At 41.2% G+C, this 18,202-nt stretch overlaps 1 protein-coding gene across 1 annotated transcript in view; it reads left to right on the top strand.

Annotated features, from left to right (window-relative positions):
* Window positions 1-32: 32 nt before the first annotated feature.
* LOC109521734 (serine/threonine-protein kinase 10-like) overlaps window positions 33-18,202 on the top strand; it is a 30,124-nt gene continuing 11,954 nt past the window's right edge. The window contains exons 1-13 of the mRNA XM_019879764.1: window positions 33-789; window positions 3,227-3,391; window positions 6,225-6,273; window positions 6,376-6,525; window positions 7,395-7,467; window positions 7,613-7,807; window positions 10,039-10,120; window positions 11,366-11,497; window positions 11,724-12,416; window positions 12,537-12,667; window positions 12,809-12,932; window positions 14,044-14,223; window positions 17,466-17,595. Coding sequence (XP_019735323.1) covers window positions 640-789; window positions 3,227-3,391; window positions 6,225-6,273; window positions 6,376-6,525; window positions 7,395-7,467; window positions 7,613-7,807; window positions 10,039-10,120; window positions 11,366-11,497; window positions 11,724-12,416; window positions 12,537-12,667; window positions 12,809-12,932; window positions 14,044-14,223; window positions 17,466-17,595 — 2,254 coding nt within the window. The 5' untranslated portion in view covers window positions 33-639. The remainder of the gene's footprint in view (window positions 790-3,226; window positions 3,392-6,224; window positions 6,274-6,375; window positions 6,526-7,394; window positions 7,468-7,612; window positions 7,808-10,038; window positions 10,121-11,365; window positions 11,498-11,723; window positions 12,417-12,536; window positions 12,668-12,808; window positions 12,933-14,043; window positions 14,224-17,465; window positions 17,596-18,202) is intronic.

The following is an 18,202-nucleotide window of genomic DNA, read 5'->3' as shown; positions in this document are numbered from 1 at the left end:
AACGTCCTGTTTCGTCGGTCTTCCTTTGTAGAAGAGGGCAGCAAACGACTTTTATCCGCGCAAACTCAGCGTGAAGTAAATGAAACACGACGTCGCGCGCACGCGGGGACGCGCATTGATTCTAAATCCGCTAGATTACCAAACCCATTTCTAGGGAGGCTGGATGTTTTAGCTAATGTTGAAGTACGCGTATCTGTAATATAAACCGATTTATGGTTAAGAGTTTTAACATTTTTAGTCTTCGGAACTACTTGGAAGGACATTCGCTTTACTTTTTTCAGATTTTGGTTGAGGAAAGAAACCTACGGAGCCATTGGTCGCCCAGAGTACGGACCAAATCAACGTACACCTTTGCAGAAACTGAATGGCCTTGTTCTGAATTTCTGACGCCAGGACGAGTCCAGGAAAGTCTATACCGTTTGTACGACCCAAATGACCCAAGATGTACAAAAGAGCACAGAGTTTTCTGGACTGGTTTGTCGAGTGTCAGAGGCTAAGCTAGGTTTTGGACTGTAATCAAAACTGCTGTGGGAATCAGACTTTACGACCCTTCTCCGCTGTATACTACATGGTGCAACAAAATTGATTCAAATTTCTATTCGTTCCAGCAATTTGAAAGTGAATTACCTATGCTTCAATATGTCATTCTTTAACTTGCGTAAAATATTTAAATTGGGGTCTGAGAAGAAGAAGAAACAATATGAGCATGTCCGAAGAGATGAAAACCCGGAGGAAATATGGACCATTATCGGTGAATTGGGAGATGGAGCCTTTGGAAAAGTGTTCAAGGTATGTAATGTCAAACTGTACTTTTTAAAATGTAGATGAGTTTGTGTAACTGCACCCAGGAGGCGACTCGCACCAAGTGCCAGCAGTGCCAGGTCAGATGGTTGATTTTTTTTTTTTTTTTTGGTTTTTGTTGTTGTTGTTTTTAAATTTTACTGAGACCCACCCACCATCCATAAAAGATACAGTACTTCCAACCTTGTGATCGAACTGTGTCAAATCTGATTGCCGAAGACCTTCTCATTCCACATGATTGGTTGAACTGTTCTCACACTGAGAAAAGCAGCAAATCAACCAAGGTTTCAAACATTGGATATGTTTTATCTTGTACATTATTTTTATCATGTATTATTAATTGGTTTTGGAATTTACATGGCCAATGTAGAAAGCTACAGTTGTATTGATGTCATAACTTGTGTGTTGCAAATCAATGACTGAGTCTAACATTTCCTTGAAAGTATTCAGTAGCTACTTAATTTTTTTTTCTTCATGTGGAGATAGCTAAAGAAGAAGATTTAACAAAGAAATCACTGAATCAGCAAGAATTTGAAATATATTTATCAATTGTGATTACATGCCAGCTACATACCAATTCTCAAGAGTCTGTTTTATTCCATAAGTAGAAGCATTGTGCATCTTTATGCAACAGTTTTTGTGGAAATCAAGAAAATGTGTTTGTCAAACCATCATTCCAATGTGTCACCAGAAATAGTCTTTCTTAGCCAAGATTTTTTTACCTTGTTCCATGTTGTGCCATTTCTACACTACAATATTGCACAATAGCTTTGCCTCAAGTGGCCCAACTTGCTTCATCCCAGACCAGCAGAAAGCATAGTACAGTATTATCATGACTGTAGTGAAACTGACTTTCGTGCAACCAGCATGGACTGAGTCCTGCTCCATGACTGTAAGTGTGAATGTGATTATGAATGGTTGTCTGTCTCTGTGTGCCTTGTGACTGATTGGAGTCAAATGCAGGGACTCCCTTTCACCTACAAGTCAGCTGGCTCTGGGATATGCTTCTACTCCCCCTCTATCCGAAACAGAATAAATGGTTGAAAATGGAAGAATGAATCAAAATACATGTTACTCTCCAGCAGGGTTGTCAACATTCTGCCCGTGTAGTTTTGTACCATCCCTGTGATCGCCTGTAATGCACACTTTGCTAAAGGGAAGCAAATTGCAATTTTTTCTTAAGAAATCTGAGGTTGTTCTTATGTATGTAAAAGGATAGTCCATTAAATGCAAAGATTTTCTGACTGTATGTGCAATGCTTAGTTACGAAGGAAAACACCCATTTTTTGTTTGCCGTTTAGTTAGGCTATTTATGACCCCCGAACTGCGATTAATTTGACACACCTGTGCTACAGTAATTCTCTATTGGGATTAGTTGCCGTTTGTGATCATAGTTATTACTTTATTGATAATATATTGCAAGGCAGGATCGCAAATCTGAAATGACCCACACCACATGGTAAATTGAACACAGTTAGGATTCCTAGTTTAAGAGACCACTGATATTTTATCCGTTTTCCAGAGGCAATCACTTAACCAGGGCAGGTCTCCAGGAAATGGCCGAATGGTATTCCATCTCACTATGGTAACTTAATTTAACTTATCCTGCTTGCAGAAGACTCAAGACAAATGGAATACATTTCCACAAGAACTTGTCTCGGGACTCGGGAGTTTCACTGATTTATTTACAACATGAGATTGCATTTGGATGAAATTATCTTGAAGTGTGTTGAACGTTGAATCAGTCTAAATAAAAACAGCAAGAACAATCAACACCTAGAGCAGAAATCTTCCATCAAAATTCAGAGGGCTCCCATTGCAAAGGATTTTTCAGGGCAAAGGTCCCGAACTCAAAAAGTTTTGATTTGTGTAGTGCCACTTGTGGCAGGTCCACCCCAACATGGTTCATGGTCCACCACCCAAGAAGGCTTAATAGAGGATCCCAACAGACACAAATGTGTCAGGACTTCATTTCAGTACAAATTTTCATGCCTGCAACTTCAGAAAAGAAATGCTCGCAAGCAATTACTGTGGTCTGTGCTGTCATTTTGATGAGTTATTTTTTGTGAGTCAACTTAAATTTGCTAACTTTGAAAAAGGCCATGCTGGCCGTGCCTTCTCCTGAAAAGCGTAAACAAAAGGTTTGATTGGCTCATTTAGGTCAGATAATCAGAACACTGCCGTGATGCTAAATACAGCCGCATACATGGTCTGTGATAGCGGCCTGTGAGAATAAAAACACTGTGTGGTACACATACTTCATCTTTATCCAATAACAATTGACCCTGGATCCACGGTCCGGAAATGGACCGTGGCCCACCATTTGAAGACACCCGTTCGAGCTCAGTACCAAAAGATGAATCGACAGTATTTTATCGAAATCTATAATATTGCATTTTCATAACCATCCATTTGCATTCTACAGGCTCAGAACAAACAAACAGGTGTCCTCGCTGCGGCCAAAGTGATCGACACAAAGACTGAGGAAGAGTTGGAGGACTACATGGTCGAGATTGACATCCTGGCCTCATGCGATCACCAAAATATTGTCAAGCTGCTTGATGCTTTCTATTTTGAGGGCAAACTCTGGGTAAGTAACTGCACGCTGAGCCCTAAAAGTGAATTCCAATTAGAAAGCAACACGTAAAACTAACATTTCCTGAATGGGTTTATAGTTGCTTTGCAAGATGTTAAAAAACATGTTTGTTAACCAGTGCACCTGTTGTCATGCTTGAGTGTTTTTTTTTTTTTTTCTTTTCAATACAGCAGTTCCCACTGCTTGGATATTGCAAGATGTGGTAAGGCATTCACAGCCTAAGTCAATCTCTTATATTGTGTGCCCTATGCTTATCAAAAGGCAGGGCCAAAGTTCACAGGATGAATTAAATAGCTTTTAGCTGTTAATCATCATACAGTTTTATTATGTCTGTCAATATTGATTTTTTTTTTTTTTTTTTTTTAACTAGGCCATATTTTACATTGCTACCCTCTGGTGTAAGTTAATATAATTATGGGGCAAATATCATGTGTGCTGATTTGTACTGCAACCAAACAACATCCAGTACAGGTATACCTTAAATCCAGGCTCACCAACCGTTTTTAAAACTGAGAGCTTCTTGGGCACTGATTAATGCAAAAGGCTAGCAGTATGACACACAAATTTGCTCAAATTACATGAATGAATAATATTAATTTATGTGAAGACAGTGATCATATTGATTTGTTGTATGTTTGCGTGTGTGTGTGTGGGACGCAATTAATGTCACCAATGTGGTTGGTGACATATATATATATATATATATATATATATATCTGAGAAGTACTTTTCATGTTTAACTGGTGATATTGAATGATTCTAACAGTCATAATACAGTTCGCTAGTCATTAACTTCAATGATTGGACACATATTTCTTTTTAGTGTACCTCAACTTGTATGGGATAGTTTCCTCTTTGTTGCCCTCTAAAGAATAGCCATCAAATTACTGACGTTGACTGTTGGTATTTATTTTGACTTGAATGACACCTGACCATGCAAAAACAAAGTTTGAAGACGTCTTAGAAGAATGCTTCTATTTATTTATCATGTACATGCACAAACATGAGATTTGAAGTCTTCATTTGATCTATCACAGGAGTGGATACGTTAAACACACACACACACACACACACACACACACACACACACACACACACACACACACACACACACACACACACACACACACACTCTTAGTGGCACACATTGGAGCAGGGTTTACTTCAGGGTTTACTGGTGTCGAGCTGAACGACATCGTAGCCATGTGTTTTGGGGATGTTCAAGGTGGATGATTCTTGCACCGGTGACTCACGATGGCAGGCGATCTTAACCATTTGGCTACGGCTGCGGCAACCGGATCCAATGTTGTGTCCCCAAGGTAGTTGGGGATAACCTGATATGATATGTATCTGCTCAGGCTTCACAGCTTCTGTCACACAGTGGCATTTTTGTGTTTATTGTATTGTTATCATTTTGCTCGATGTCACCTCCTTGGATACCTTGGATAGGAGGGTAAAGAGGATAAACATCTGGACGTTCGCTTATTTGGACACACAAGTTTAGGAGGAAACCACAGTCCCAGCCCATTGTTGATGCCATGACACTGTGGGACCTACAGTACAACAATTGAACCACTCAAACAACTGCTCGCCGAGAGAAAAACATACAATGGTGTGCATGTTGAATAGCCAAGATTGTTTTGAGTCTTGAGTCATTGTGACTGTTGTATGGGCTTTGTTACTATAAGTGGATCAGTCTTAAAAAGCTCCTCTCGTGCATGGAATGCCAATAAAACCTCAGTGAAATGTTTGGACCTGTCTATTCTTACAGGGGCTAAAACTATTGATTTTGAATACAGAGTAGTTAAACTAAAACTAAAACTCGGTCCTCAGTGGACACATCAAACAAAACATTTTTTTCCTCAGTGGTGAAACCAAAGCATAGCCTTTTTTCACATCATAAGAATAAGAAAACCTTTATTTGTCTCACAATGGAGAAATTCCCAATTTACAGCAGCAAAGTTATGAAAGGAAGAAAGTAGAAGAACAAAAAGTGTAGGAGCTGCTGTAAAGGCAGCCACTCTCGCGGCGCCATCTTGAAGTCAAAATAACATAACAAAATAATACAACACAACACGAGACACAGATAGTCATTCAATCTGAACCACTTTTCTGCCTAATCTTTGTTTGAAGCAGTTATAGATGAAAGAGGAGAGTGATGTGTGTAAAGTTTTTCCAATATTTCATGTGCAAAGTAATAAATTTGCATGTGGAGGTTAGAATAGAAGTATGCAGAAAGACTAGCCTTGTTTATGCTCAATCGAAAATATGCTCCGGAATCTCCACCTCACCACATTCCCACTACTTTAGGCCCTGTATCCATAGAAACTGTAATCCGATTTGCAGCAGAAGGCCAAAGGCCTATCATAAGAGGTCTAGCTAGTAGCTGCGTGAAACTCTTTCCACAATGTTGCAGCAACGGGACCAATCCTCTTACGGCCACAGCCCTATTGAAACATTCAAAATGGCTTTTAAGAGCTCAGAGTCCTTCATTATTTCGTCTTCATGTAGGCAAAATTTATGCTGAGATTCTCCCAGACAAGCCGATAGTTTACATTATGGTTAATTACATTCAGCGTTCCCTCCACCTGTGTTGCAATGTGCCCCTGCTATGAGAATCATCCAGTGCCATACATCAGAACTGGAAGAGCTCTTGGTTCATCTTGCAGGATCTGCTCACTGAGGGATTTATAACATGAATGTTCAACTTCATATTGCTTGTCTAAATGTTTGAACATCTCAGCCTTAGTTTATGATAATGATAAGTCATCGATGAGTCTCTAAAAAAAAATTGTCTTTTTTTTTCCCCCCTCACCGATGCTCATAGATTCTCATTGAGTTTTGTGCAGGCGGGGCTGTAGATGCTGTCATGTTAGGTGAGTCCACTTGTCCCACTCACCAGCATGCATTACACCCTTTATTTGTCTCTAAATGTTGCTATCTGTATTTGTGTGCGGGTGTGTGTTTCACTCTCGCAGAACTGGAGAGACCCCTGACAGAACCACAGATTAAGGTGGTGTGCCGGCAGACTCTTCAGGCCCTCGTCTACCTCCATGACATTAAAATCATCCACAGAGACCTGAAGGCTGGCAACATCCTACTCACTCTAGATGGTGATGTTAAATTGGGTACGGAGCAGTAAAAACTTGTCATGTTATCAAGGAGCGTGGTTTCATTCATCGTTTTTGCAAAACACACTGAGAGAATGATGCATGTAAAATTTCAATAATTCTATTTTGTAGTTATGCGTTCTTTTTCCAGGTAAAAATTCTGAATCGATACTTCAGTAGTCTAGCAATGTAGACAACTGCTTGTTTTATGGGCACTTGGCAGTAATCTCCAGGTATTTTTCAGTGTATGAGATTAAAATTCTGGAAATAGCACAATAATGCACACATTCTGCATTCTACTGAGTGACCTATGCTTCTTATCTTTTATGAGGATTATGTGTTCACATGACTCGTCCTGGGTCATTTTACTATTCCGGTCTTTTTACTAGTTGTATGCGTGACCAAAGTCACTATTCTTCTCATAAAGATGGTTCCCAGTTATTTGTAGCCATTATTCCTACCGTTTTATAAATACTGTAATGAAATGTAAGAATACGAATTGTTAATTTGAATAAAATGGAATAGTCAGATGAGATGCTGCCTTTTCAAAATAGAACGTTTCAGAAACTTCCACGGAAATACAAACCAACTCTTTTGTTGGAGGCACCCTAATAGTTGGTGGCAGTTCAATCAACTCATCATAATCTCTAGAATCGGGTTTCCTAGGGCTAGCTACAAAAAGATCTGACAACTCACTCAGCAAGTGTATTTTCCTTGGACCAATACAAACTTGACCAATGAACTCAGTTATGCAAACAAAAAATGATGTTTTTGTCATGATATTGTCAAATGTATGACTGCATTTTGATTTGTGTGATTAATTTAGCTTTCCTGTGGCTAAGATCAGTTTTGATTGATTGATTGATTTTTAATTACATGTATTCCAGCTGACTTTGGTGTTTCTGCTAGAAACACCAAAACTCTTCAAAGGAGAGACTCATTCATTGGGACACCATATTGGTGAGTGTAAAAGAAGAAAATCTATCCATGTATCTTTTTTTTTTTGATAGTTCTGCAACATTCTGAGTCGCAAAAATCCTCTTATGTGTTACTCCCCTTTTTTTTTTTCACAACTTCTTTCTCAATGTTACTCGTTCCATTGCAGGATGGCCCCTGAAGTAGTCATGTGTGAGACATCCAAGGACCGTCCATACGACTACAAAGCCGATATCTGGTCACTCGGGGTCACCCTGATTGAGCTTGCACAGATTGAGCCACCCAATCATGAGATGAACCCCATGAGAGTCCTTCTGAAAATTGCCAAGTCGGACCCTCCTACGCTGATGCAGCCATCACGTTGGTGAGTCACAGCATAAAACCCTCGTGTTCATAAATTCTGTCAGTTGATTAATCATAATGATTCAATTATTCGAAATAGTGGTTAGTGCGTCGACCTCACAGTGCAGAGGTTATGGGTTCGATCCCGGCTCCGGCCTTCCTGTGTGGAGTTTGCTTGTTCTCCCCGGGCTTGCGTGGGTTTTCTCAGGGTACTTCGGTTTCCTCCCACATTCCAAAAACATGCATGGCAGGCTGATTGAACATTCAAAATTGTCCCTAGGTGTGAGTGTGAGCGCGGATGGTTGTTTGTCTCAGTGTGCCCTGCGATTGGCTGGCAAATGGTTCAGGGTGTCACTCGCCTACCACCCGAGGACAGCTGGGATAGGCTCCAGCACCCCCGCGACCCTTGTGAGGATAAAGCGGATCGGAAAATGGATGGATGGATGGAAGCTAAGGACTGTTTTGGGGTTTTTTTTCTACACGTTAAGCTTGTTCTACACAGTATGATTTTAAAGCTATTTGTAAGTTGAATTCAATTCTCATGCATCTATCTGTATGATGGAAGTTAGTAAATTCTTAGTTTGGTCAATATTTACGTCATCCCTTTTTCACCTCCCGAGACCCAACTATTTCGATACAAAGTCATTTTTTGTAAAAATAGATCCAATGTAAATGAACAGATCAAGATGCTTAAGTTACTTGGGGCCTGATTAAATGTTTTCAAGGGCAAAAATGGGTGCAAATTAGTTTCCATATGCAAACCAATGCAGAAGCTGAGCTACTAATGCAGTGCAACCAGCATTGTTTCTGCCAAACACAGTAAATGAACATGCTGATTGATGTTCATTTTGCGTGTTGAAAGGAGTATGTGCAAACAGATGAATTCACCACGTGCCATGTGATTTATCAAACCTGCGATGCATTGCGATGGCTGATTTTGCGTGTTTAAATAGCACATCTGAAATGCAGGCATAAATGACACGCCCGCTTGGCCATCACTGGCTGCAGATGATCACATTACATTGCTTGTCCAATCGATGCTGTGGGAAATTTAGTTCGCTCAGTAGTCTCAGTGTGACTGTTGTGACTACATCATGCAATAAAAAAAAAAAACTATACTTAGGCCATGTAAGTTTATTTACTTTTTTCTGTTTTTAATAAATGTGTTTTCTTAATGTCTTGAATTTGTAAAAAAAATCTAATATTTATTTTTCACTAATGAAGGGTTCGGTGAACGTGCATATGAACTGGTTGGGTTCGGTACCTCTAACAAGGTTAAGAACCACTGTTCTAGTTGTTGTACTAAACTGGTTGCACTACTACAGAATTTGAGCTGTGATGTTTCTGGATGGAGAGTATGCTCGAAGCTTTTTTTTCCCCCCTTCATTTGTTTTCGATGCTCAACTACAGCTGCGAGGAATTACTCGGCTTCAAATATTCCTGTCCATTCTGCCCATTCCTGGATTCAATATCGAGAGTGAGTGAGAGAAAGGATTGAGAAGGACAAGAGATTTAAACCGTTCCTTCCTTTTATCTTAATGGTTGTAAGGCTGCTCATGAACAAATATGTCAAACAAACAGCTGGCAAGTAGGGATTGTAAACTCTCCTGCCACTGAGACTTGGCTGCTTCCACACACATGACATGGATATATCCCTCAATTCATTGTTCCCTTGCGTTTTTCGGCTCCCCTGAGAGACTTCGGCACAGATGCTCCTGCCTGCCTCGGCTTTCTCACCGTTGGGTGAACCTGCATTTCCTGAGGCAATACCTTAGTTTTATTATTTTATGTTTTATGTTCGATTCTATTTATGTGCTGCACTTGATTTCAGCTGTGGATCTTCTTTTTCTTTTTTTTTTTTTTTTTTTTAAGTGTTCTGTAAACAAAATTGAGTTAGTCTTCTCCCAAATGTTCCATGGTGAAAACTAGCAGTACAACATAAAGCATTGAGCCCTCTTTTAAAATCACAACTTGTTAGTTAGTGAATATGCAATTGAACACCTGCTGTTTGCGGTCACAGTAAAAAAAAAAAAAAAAAAAATGGCCGTCTTTGTAAATAACACGGAAGACTCCCACGAACAATGTGCACCTTCTGTTGGAGGGAACATGCAATTTAGCACCCGCGCATTGGGGATATCACAAAAACAGGCCTTTGGTGTTATACTGTGATTGTTACTGGATTTCCATCTTTTTTTTTTCCAGTTGAACTTTTAAGGACACTAATAATTGTCTATTTTATCTGAACCCTTTCAGGTCCCCAGAATTCAATGATTTCCTAAAGCGATGTCTGGATAAAAATGTGGACAACCGGTGGAGTGCAGCACAACTTTTGCAGGTGCCCCTATAATGAACGCTCTGAGAACTTGCTTCCTTTCCTCCCAGTTAAAACTTTCTCAGAAAATGCATTGACAATCCTTGCACATGAACACTAATTCCATTCTTTTTTCATATTTCAATATTTGTGGACACCAAGAAAAAAAACACATTTTAAAACACATTTCTTTTTATTAGGTATTTTTGAGTTATGAGTTGTAGGGGGAGAATACCAATGTGTGTTTTTCTTGTTTTCCAAAAACACTGAAAGATGACTGAGGCAATTATGGTGTATGGCCGACAACATGCAATTCAACTATAAGCAAAGAGTCCGAGGGGCCGTCTGTTTACCTGCCTATGTTCAGGTCCGGTCCAGGAAAGTCAGCTGGAAAGTCACTTCTTCCTTTGTGTTTGAGCAGACATCAGCAGAAAGTGCTTTTCTTTTTCCATTGGTTGACAATATTTGCCAGGTTATGGCTACTGTCCATGCTTACAGAGAGATGCGAGCCAATCAGGAAACATTTATGTACACTGACACAAGGCAGACTTTTACCGTGCTGGCACTTATGAGGAAGGCTCGAGGGCTTTTAAAATACAGAATCTGTCTCATCGAAGGATTTGATTGTGGAGCTCTGTATACTTGTTAACAATGCATTTGTGAGCGCTAAAAGGAAAAGCTGGCAAGACATTTACACTCTAGTTTGTACTCTTATTTTGTAGTTTGGAATCGTATGGTGTTAGTTGTGGCAAAAATTACACGTGTTAGGTTAGCGCAGGGTGAAATCAGAATTAAGACAAGAATAACGGCAAAAAATTGTGGCAAAGATTCTGTATTATTATACTTTGATTTGACAGTGGACTCCCAGCAATGCACAAAGTAGTCCGTGATAAACCAAGTACTGTAATACGTCTCCAGTTTTAAAAAGCACTGACAAAATTTTGCTTTTGCAAAGAAAAGCTCTATTTTGATTGACACTGTCAAACATATAATGATATGTTTAATACAATGGAGTGCAGCACCGCGCCATACTGACTGGTTTCAAGAATTATACCCCTGTCCTGCAGCTAACTTTAATCAACCAAGCAAACTGTTCACAACACTTTACAGTACATACAATGCCGGTCTACAGCATTGCAACTACTGTACAATCATACCTATATTGTTCAATTTAAAAATAAACATCTGCATGACAGAGTATAGGAGATGGCTTTGCCAATGCGTTTTTTCTTTTAATTTGTTTGTTGTTTTTCTCTGTCTTGTCTGCAGCATTCATTTGTGTCCAGTGTGACAGACAGTAAGCCTCTGAGGGAAATAATAGCTGAAGCTAAAGCTGAGGTAACTGAGGAGATTGAAGAGCACAAAGAGGAAGAGGAAGAGGAAGAAATTGAACCGAATATGGTATGAAAACTGCAATCATTTTTGTTGAGTTGTTTTGCACAATTATGAGCTGAACGGCGTGCATTTGCAGTGTACCAATTGCCAATCTGCTCCAAAGGCATTTTGTGCTACTGCATGATCAATAAACCAGAATATTTCATGTCTAGTGGCTCCTAAAATAAGCGATAGTTGCCGCTCACTTAAACGCTGTGAAAACAATCTGTCTGTCAATCTACCTCCGCTGCAGGGCCATAAACGTGCTCCCTCTGATGTCAGTGTTGCAAGCTCTGAGGATGAGAAGATTCCACTCTCCCCTACCATTTTGGAATCTGTCCCTGAAAAGGGTGAACCACGATCGCCCATTGCTGCACCCAATGAGATCCCTGTAGCGAACCACGTCATTAGCTTGGTGGAAGAGTCCACTCTCTCAACAGCTGCAGAGCATGCAGAAAAAGCTCTAGTTAATGTTGGCGGAAAGCAACTGGTGCCGGAGGAGGTCGAATCTGGCAGGGCCTTGTCAATCCCACCGGCAAACGAAATGGAGCAGCTTGCGATAGCTTCTGAAAACGAAAAGGAAGATGACACAGCCGAAGTGCCAGCCAATTTGGATGCTCCGACAGAGATTCCAAAAGATGCAGCTTCTCCAGAAAAAAGAATGGTTACTGTAGAGGAATCAATCACACCAGCAGAAGAGGACCCATACAAACATGTTAAGGTGTCTTTACCAAGTCCGGATGACTCTTTTTCAAAAGAGCAAGACAATGAGAAGCCTGCAGTAAAACCGAATACAGAAGATGAGAAGATTCTTCCAGACAAGGCTAAAGATGACAGTTCAGACTCTGGTAGGAGCTCAACTGCGGATAATAGCAGCCTTGAGCTGAATCTGTCTATCTCAAGCTTCCTGTCCAAAACAAAACAGCCTGGATCAGTTTCCATCCAGGTACCACACAGCACTTATATGCACAAAGGTTATTTGTAAGACTCTTGAATGATCAAACTTGTGTCAAAAAGTTGCCAACTGATGAATGAAGTCACAATGTTTCCTGTCATGATTTCCCAGGAGACAAAGCGCCAGAAGAAGACATTGAAAAAGACCCGCAAATTCATTGTGGATGGGGTGGAAGTTAGTGTGACTACATCAAAGATCATAACCGACAATGACACAAAGAATGAGGAAATGAGATTCCTGAGGTATAAACCTGCCTTCAGCTATTATTCACATACTGTAGAAGTAAAATGTGCTTCACAGAAAGCAAAGCCTTCCCTACTGAACCAAACAATAGTAAAATCTTCTCTTACTCACTTCTCCCCTATCTTCCTCCACTTTGCCAGGCGCCAGGAACTAAGGGAGTTGCGTCTCCTGCAGAAGGAGGAGCAGAGGGCCCAGCAGCAACTCAGCAATAAGCTACACCAGCAGAAAGAGCAGATTTATCGCCGCTTTGAGCAGGAGACCACGGTGAGTTACTACAGTATTCCCCTGCTGTATTGCCATTCATCTTTCACATGCTCGCTATACCACCCATTTAACTATTTTTAACGATCGTATTTTCCGCACTATAAGGCGTACCTTCGATGAATGGCCTATTTTAAAACTGTTTTCATATATAGAGTGTGCTGCATTGTATGGCGCATAAAATAGAAGCTTTAATAGTGGCTGTGGTTGCGTTACGGATCCACTAGATGGAGCTACGCTAAAGGGAATACAATACAATACAGCTTTATTTATATAGAGCCCTGGCTACAGTTGTGTTTTGCATCCACTACATGGAGCTACGCAAAAGTGAATACTATACAATACAGCCTTATTTATACAGAGCCTTCACAACTGCTTCAGCTGTAACAAAGCGCTTTACAGAACCTTTCAAATACTACGTCCAAGAAATCAGAATATTCATCCATATGTAGCTCCCCAGGATGTCGCATAAAGCACGACACGAAGTCTATAAAAATACTGGGTTATTCCTTGACGTAAATACAAATGGCATTACAAAACAATAAATGAAAAACAAAAGTGATGAAGACAGTTGATTCAACAAAACGTACACAAACCTCATCGGCTCACATAGACAAGGGGCGAAATATCCTTAGAAGTCGCGCTTGTCGCCTTTTTCCTTAGTTTTGTCTTAACCATGCTTTTGGCAATTGTTTTTTTTTTTTTTGGGACCACAAATTGGTACCAGCTTCAAAAAATCCATAATAAAGATGAATGAATTGTTTGTTTGTTAAAAAATTAATTGAAAAGAGTCTTGGGGAAAAAAAGAATCACATATTACATCGCAATCGCAAATTTTAAGAAAAAAATTTCCACAATTGCTCAGCTTTAATTTAAATAACGGTTAACTTGATTGAAATTAAAATAACAAGATCATTTTAAGAGATAAAAAACTTGTTTTTATTCAAAACACACTCACCAATGCACCGAACTGTCTCCCCAAACCCGAGGTACGGACCGTACTGTGGTTGACCTGTACCATGCCACCCCGAGCATACACTATACCCGCTGTATTTTGCATGCTTCCTTCATTTGATTCGATTTTTTTTTTTCCTTTTGTCTTGTGTGCTTCCAGAGTAAAAAGCGTCAGTATGACCAGGAGGTAGAGAACCTAGAGCGGCAGCAGAAGCAGACCATAGAGAGGTTGGAACAGGAACACACCAACCGACTGAGGGATGAGGCCAAACGCATCAAATCTGAGCAGGACAAAGAGTTGTCCAAGTATCAGAGCGTGCTGAAAAACCGGAAAAAGGAGGTCAGTGTCTTGTCTAGGTTACTCTGCTGCAGTTCTTGTGTGTCGTTTTTATTGCACATATCCACGCCATGATTTGGAGGTGTTAAGTCTACGCCATCACTTGGTATCCTGTTTAGATCACAATTATTCAAATATTGAAAGTTCAATATAAAATTTAAAAAATAAATGAATTGTTAACCTGGGAATTACATCAGACAGTGGCAAAAGACAAGAAGGTCATGAATCCAGCCCTCCATTTTCTCTTTGCGTCTACAGTTGTTTTTTTTTAATGTGGGTGGAACCCGCAGGACTCGGTGTCAAGCCATGATTCTTCTAATTCATTATATTAATCTAGAGAATTCTAATGTGTTACACATTTTTAACACGATGCATTGATGTCACTGGAACAATTTTATGTCTTGAGATATGAGCAAAATATGAAATGCGCTTCAGGCCCTCACCGCTAGATAGCCACAGCACACTTCAGAAAGTCCTGCCACCTTTAATTAGCTTTGGGTTTCTTCTGGTGGAAGGACAATATTAGTTTGTGGCAGTAATGTGCCATGATGCTCGTGTGCCAACTGCCTTGTAACCCCACAAAAGTAAAAGGAAGAACACAACTCAAGGTACAATCATGTTCTGTGTTCCCAGGTTATCTGGAGAGCAAATTTTCTAACTCTCTGCATTTATATAGTACCATACAATACAATGCATATGTCTTATGTTGGGGAACATGGGGAACGGCTGGAATGGATACATTGAATACCATGTTCTTTCGATGATGAAAAGTACAATATATAGAAAATGTTTTCCCTGTGCCATGGGCTGTTTGTTCTCTGTATGACCCTTATCTATGGTCACGAGCCCCCCCCCCCCCGACCCCCACCCCGGAGCCAGACGTGGAAATGGGACACAACGGCAAAATGTCTAGTGGCCTGGCATCCACCCATGGGGGCCAGCCGGGCAAAACCTCAATATGTGACGTGGGTCCCCTTTCCCATGGGCTCACCACCTATGGGAGGGGCCAAAGGGGTCAGGTGCAGTGTGAGCTGGGCGGTGGACCGGGTCATACTTCAAAGACCTCCTCAATTCCTCTGACACGCCTTTCCATTAGGAACCCCTGGGAACTCTTGGGTTGAGGTCACCAAGATTGTTAACAAGCTTCTTGGTGGCATAGCCCCCGGGATTGATGAGATCCCACCCGGAATTCCTTAAGGCCCTGCAAGTTGTGTGACTGACCTGCATGCCTGTGTAACATTACATGGACATTGAGGACAGTACTTTTGGATTGGCAGACCGGGGTGGGGTGGTTGTTCCCATTTTTTTAAGAAAGGGGACTGCAGTGTGTGTTTCAACTACAGGGGGTTCACATTCCTCAGCCTCCCTGGTAAGGTCTATTCAGGGGTGCCGGAGAGGAGGGTCTGCCGACATGTAGAATCTCAGATTAAGGAAGAGCAGTGTTTTTGTCCTGGCCGTGGAACAGTTGGACTAGTTCTACACGTTTAGCTGGGTCTTCAAGGGTGCATGGGATTTCACTCTGATCAATCTACATGTGTTTTGTGGACTTGGAGAAGGGCTTCGACCGTGTCCCCCTGAGAGTTGTCGGAGGTACTTTGGGAGTATTGGATACCGAACCCCCTAATATGGGCTGTTCGTTCTCTGTATGACCCTCATCTATGGTCACGAGCTGTGGGTCATTTCACAGAACAAGATCCCGGATACAAGCTACTAAAATGAGTTTCCCCCAAGGGGTGTCTGGGCTCTCCCTTACAGATAGGGTGAGAAATTCAATCTACCGGCAGTGACTCAGAGTTGAGTTGCAGCTCCTCCACACTGAGAGGAGCCACATGAGGTGGCTCGGGCATCTGATGAGATGCCTCTCTGTTGAGGTGTTCTGGACATGTTCCACCAGGAGGAGGCCCTGGGGATGACTGAGGACACGCTGGAGACACTCTATCTCCCGGCTGGCCTATTCCCCCGGAATAGCTGGAAGAAGTGGCTGTGGAAAGGGAAGTCTGGGCTTCCCTGCTGTCCCTGCGACCTGACCCCGGATAAGCAGAAGTAAATAGATAAATGGATGGGTTATATTAATGGGGAGAGATGATTTGAGATGTGCTTGGCCATGGAATGAATTAAACTTGTATCTCCAGGCACCATTGTACCTCACTTGAGAAAAGGTATGCATGTATAACTTTTTGTCAAAATGGAAAAGAAATTATGTATCGGCATCTACTTTATTCATCTCAGAACATTGAGAAACACATATTTGAGTCGTCTTCCCCCTTTTTGTTTAATTTCCATCGACTGCTCATCTACGTTCTCCAAAGCATGTGAGAAATGCCATTTTGAAGCGAATTAAAGTAGATATTTTTCAAGCACTCCCACAGGAGATCATGAGCATCCAATTTGTGATTAACTTTCATCACGATATCACCTCAAATCTTACGTAAACTGTTTGTTTGCAAAGTATAATATTGATGATACCGCTGCAACAGCGCACCCCCCACACCCCAATTCCACACACACACATATATGCACGCACGCACGCATTTGCTCTGTTGGGCACAGTGTGGTCTGGGCAAAGTGTAGGAGTGTAATATACAGTACTTTGATCCACAGGGCGTGGCCCCTGTCATGATTTAGTCCTGTCCCTTGTACTCCCGTGCCCTGGGTACCGCTCCTGTACAAGATGGAAGTGAACTCACTTGTGTACATTTTGTTTTGAATGCATCCTCGTTCGAAGTGAGAATATATTCCAATGTGGCTTTGATAGGCTTGTTACCATGTGCATGCACAGAATTCCAAGCTTAATCTCAGTTTTCAATTTGAACGTAGTTGAATTCCAGGGAAGGTTCTTCGGGAGGCTGTCAGTCAACAAAAGTTGTCAAAGTGTCACAAAAATGTAGTTATTGTGTATTACAGTATTCCTGTAGGAACCAGAGTACAGTGCAAGCAGGTTATTGTTGAAAATCAGTTGCATTCGCTCAAATTGTCCTGTTTACTTCCATCTTTGTGTGTGTGTGTGTGTGTGTGTGTGTGTGTGTGTGTGTGTGTGTGTGTGTGTGTGTGTGTGTGTAAATACACATTGTATTTGACAGAATGATCTGTCTCATTCGAATCTCGGTTTACTTTCACATTTCCGTTCCTTTTTCACCTTTCACGTGTATCTTTTTAATAATCATTGGCATTTTCAACTCAAGGGTTACATTAGGCGCATGGCAGCATAATGAACAATATTTAGTTCATTTTATACCTTCACATAGGAGCAAGAGTTTCTTCAGAAGCAGCAACAGGATCTTGACAGCGCTCTGAAGAAAATTATCCAGCAGCACAAACATGAGCTGGCCACCATCGAGAGAGACTGCCTCAACCACAAGCAGCAGCTTCTAAGAGGTAATGAGAAGTGTCACTTCTGTCTGATTGTGTGGTTTTCATGCCAGATCCAAGGAGAAGGAAGATCGTGATTTTTTTTTTTTCCCGTAGTTGCTCCATGCCAACATCCAGGAAAAGATGACAGAAATTCATTGTCTAACTACGGGTGTCATTGTTTCTAAATTAAGAAACAAAATCCATCAACACATTGTTTTCCATCAGAATTACATTTCAACAAATGAGCTCAAAATAGAGAACCAAACTTGGAGAAGCTCCTCTCCAGCATTCACTGTGATTTCTGGCATTTTCTGTGACATTTTCTTCAAGTTAGATAAGCAGTAATCCCTCTCTCAGTGGAGGAGGACCACAGTACTCTGACCACATTCTTGCTAACCGGGTGCCACCCCTCCTTTGCTCTTCAATTTTGTGAACAGCATCTTGTTATTACATATTAAGCACGCATGGGACTTGGTATGGCCCAGTGGTCCAGTGGTTAGCGCGTCGACCTCACACTGCAGAGGTTCAATTCCAGCTGCGGCCTCCCTGCGTGGAGTTTGCATGTTCTCCCCGAGCCTGCGTGGGTTTTCTCCGGGTACTCCGGTTTCCTCCCACGTTCCAAAAACATGCA

The sequence above is a fragment of the Hippocampus comes genome, unplaced genomic scaffold, assembly GCF_001891065.2.
Source record: "Hippocampus comes isolate QL1 unplaced genomic scaffold, H_comes_QL1_v1.1 scaffold158, whole genome shotgun sequence".
Classification (NCBI taxonomy): domain Eukaryota; kingdom Metazoa; phylum Chordata; class Actinopteri; order Syngnathiformes; family Syngnathidae; genus Hippocampus; species Hippocampus comes.
The sequence above is the reverse complement of the archived record's forward strand: the minus strand, read 5'-3'. Positions and strand labels throughout refer to the sequence as shown.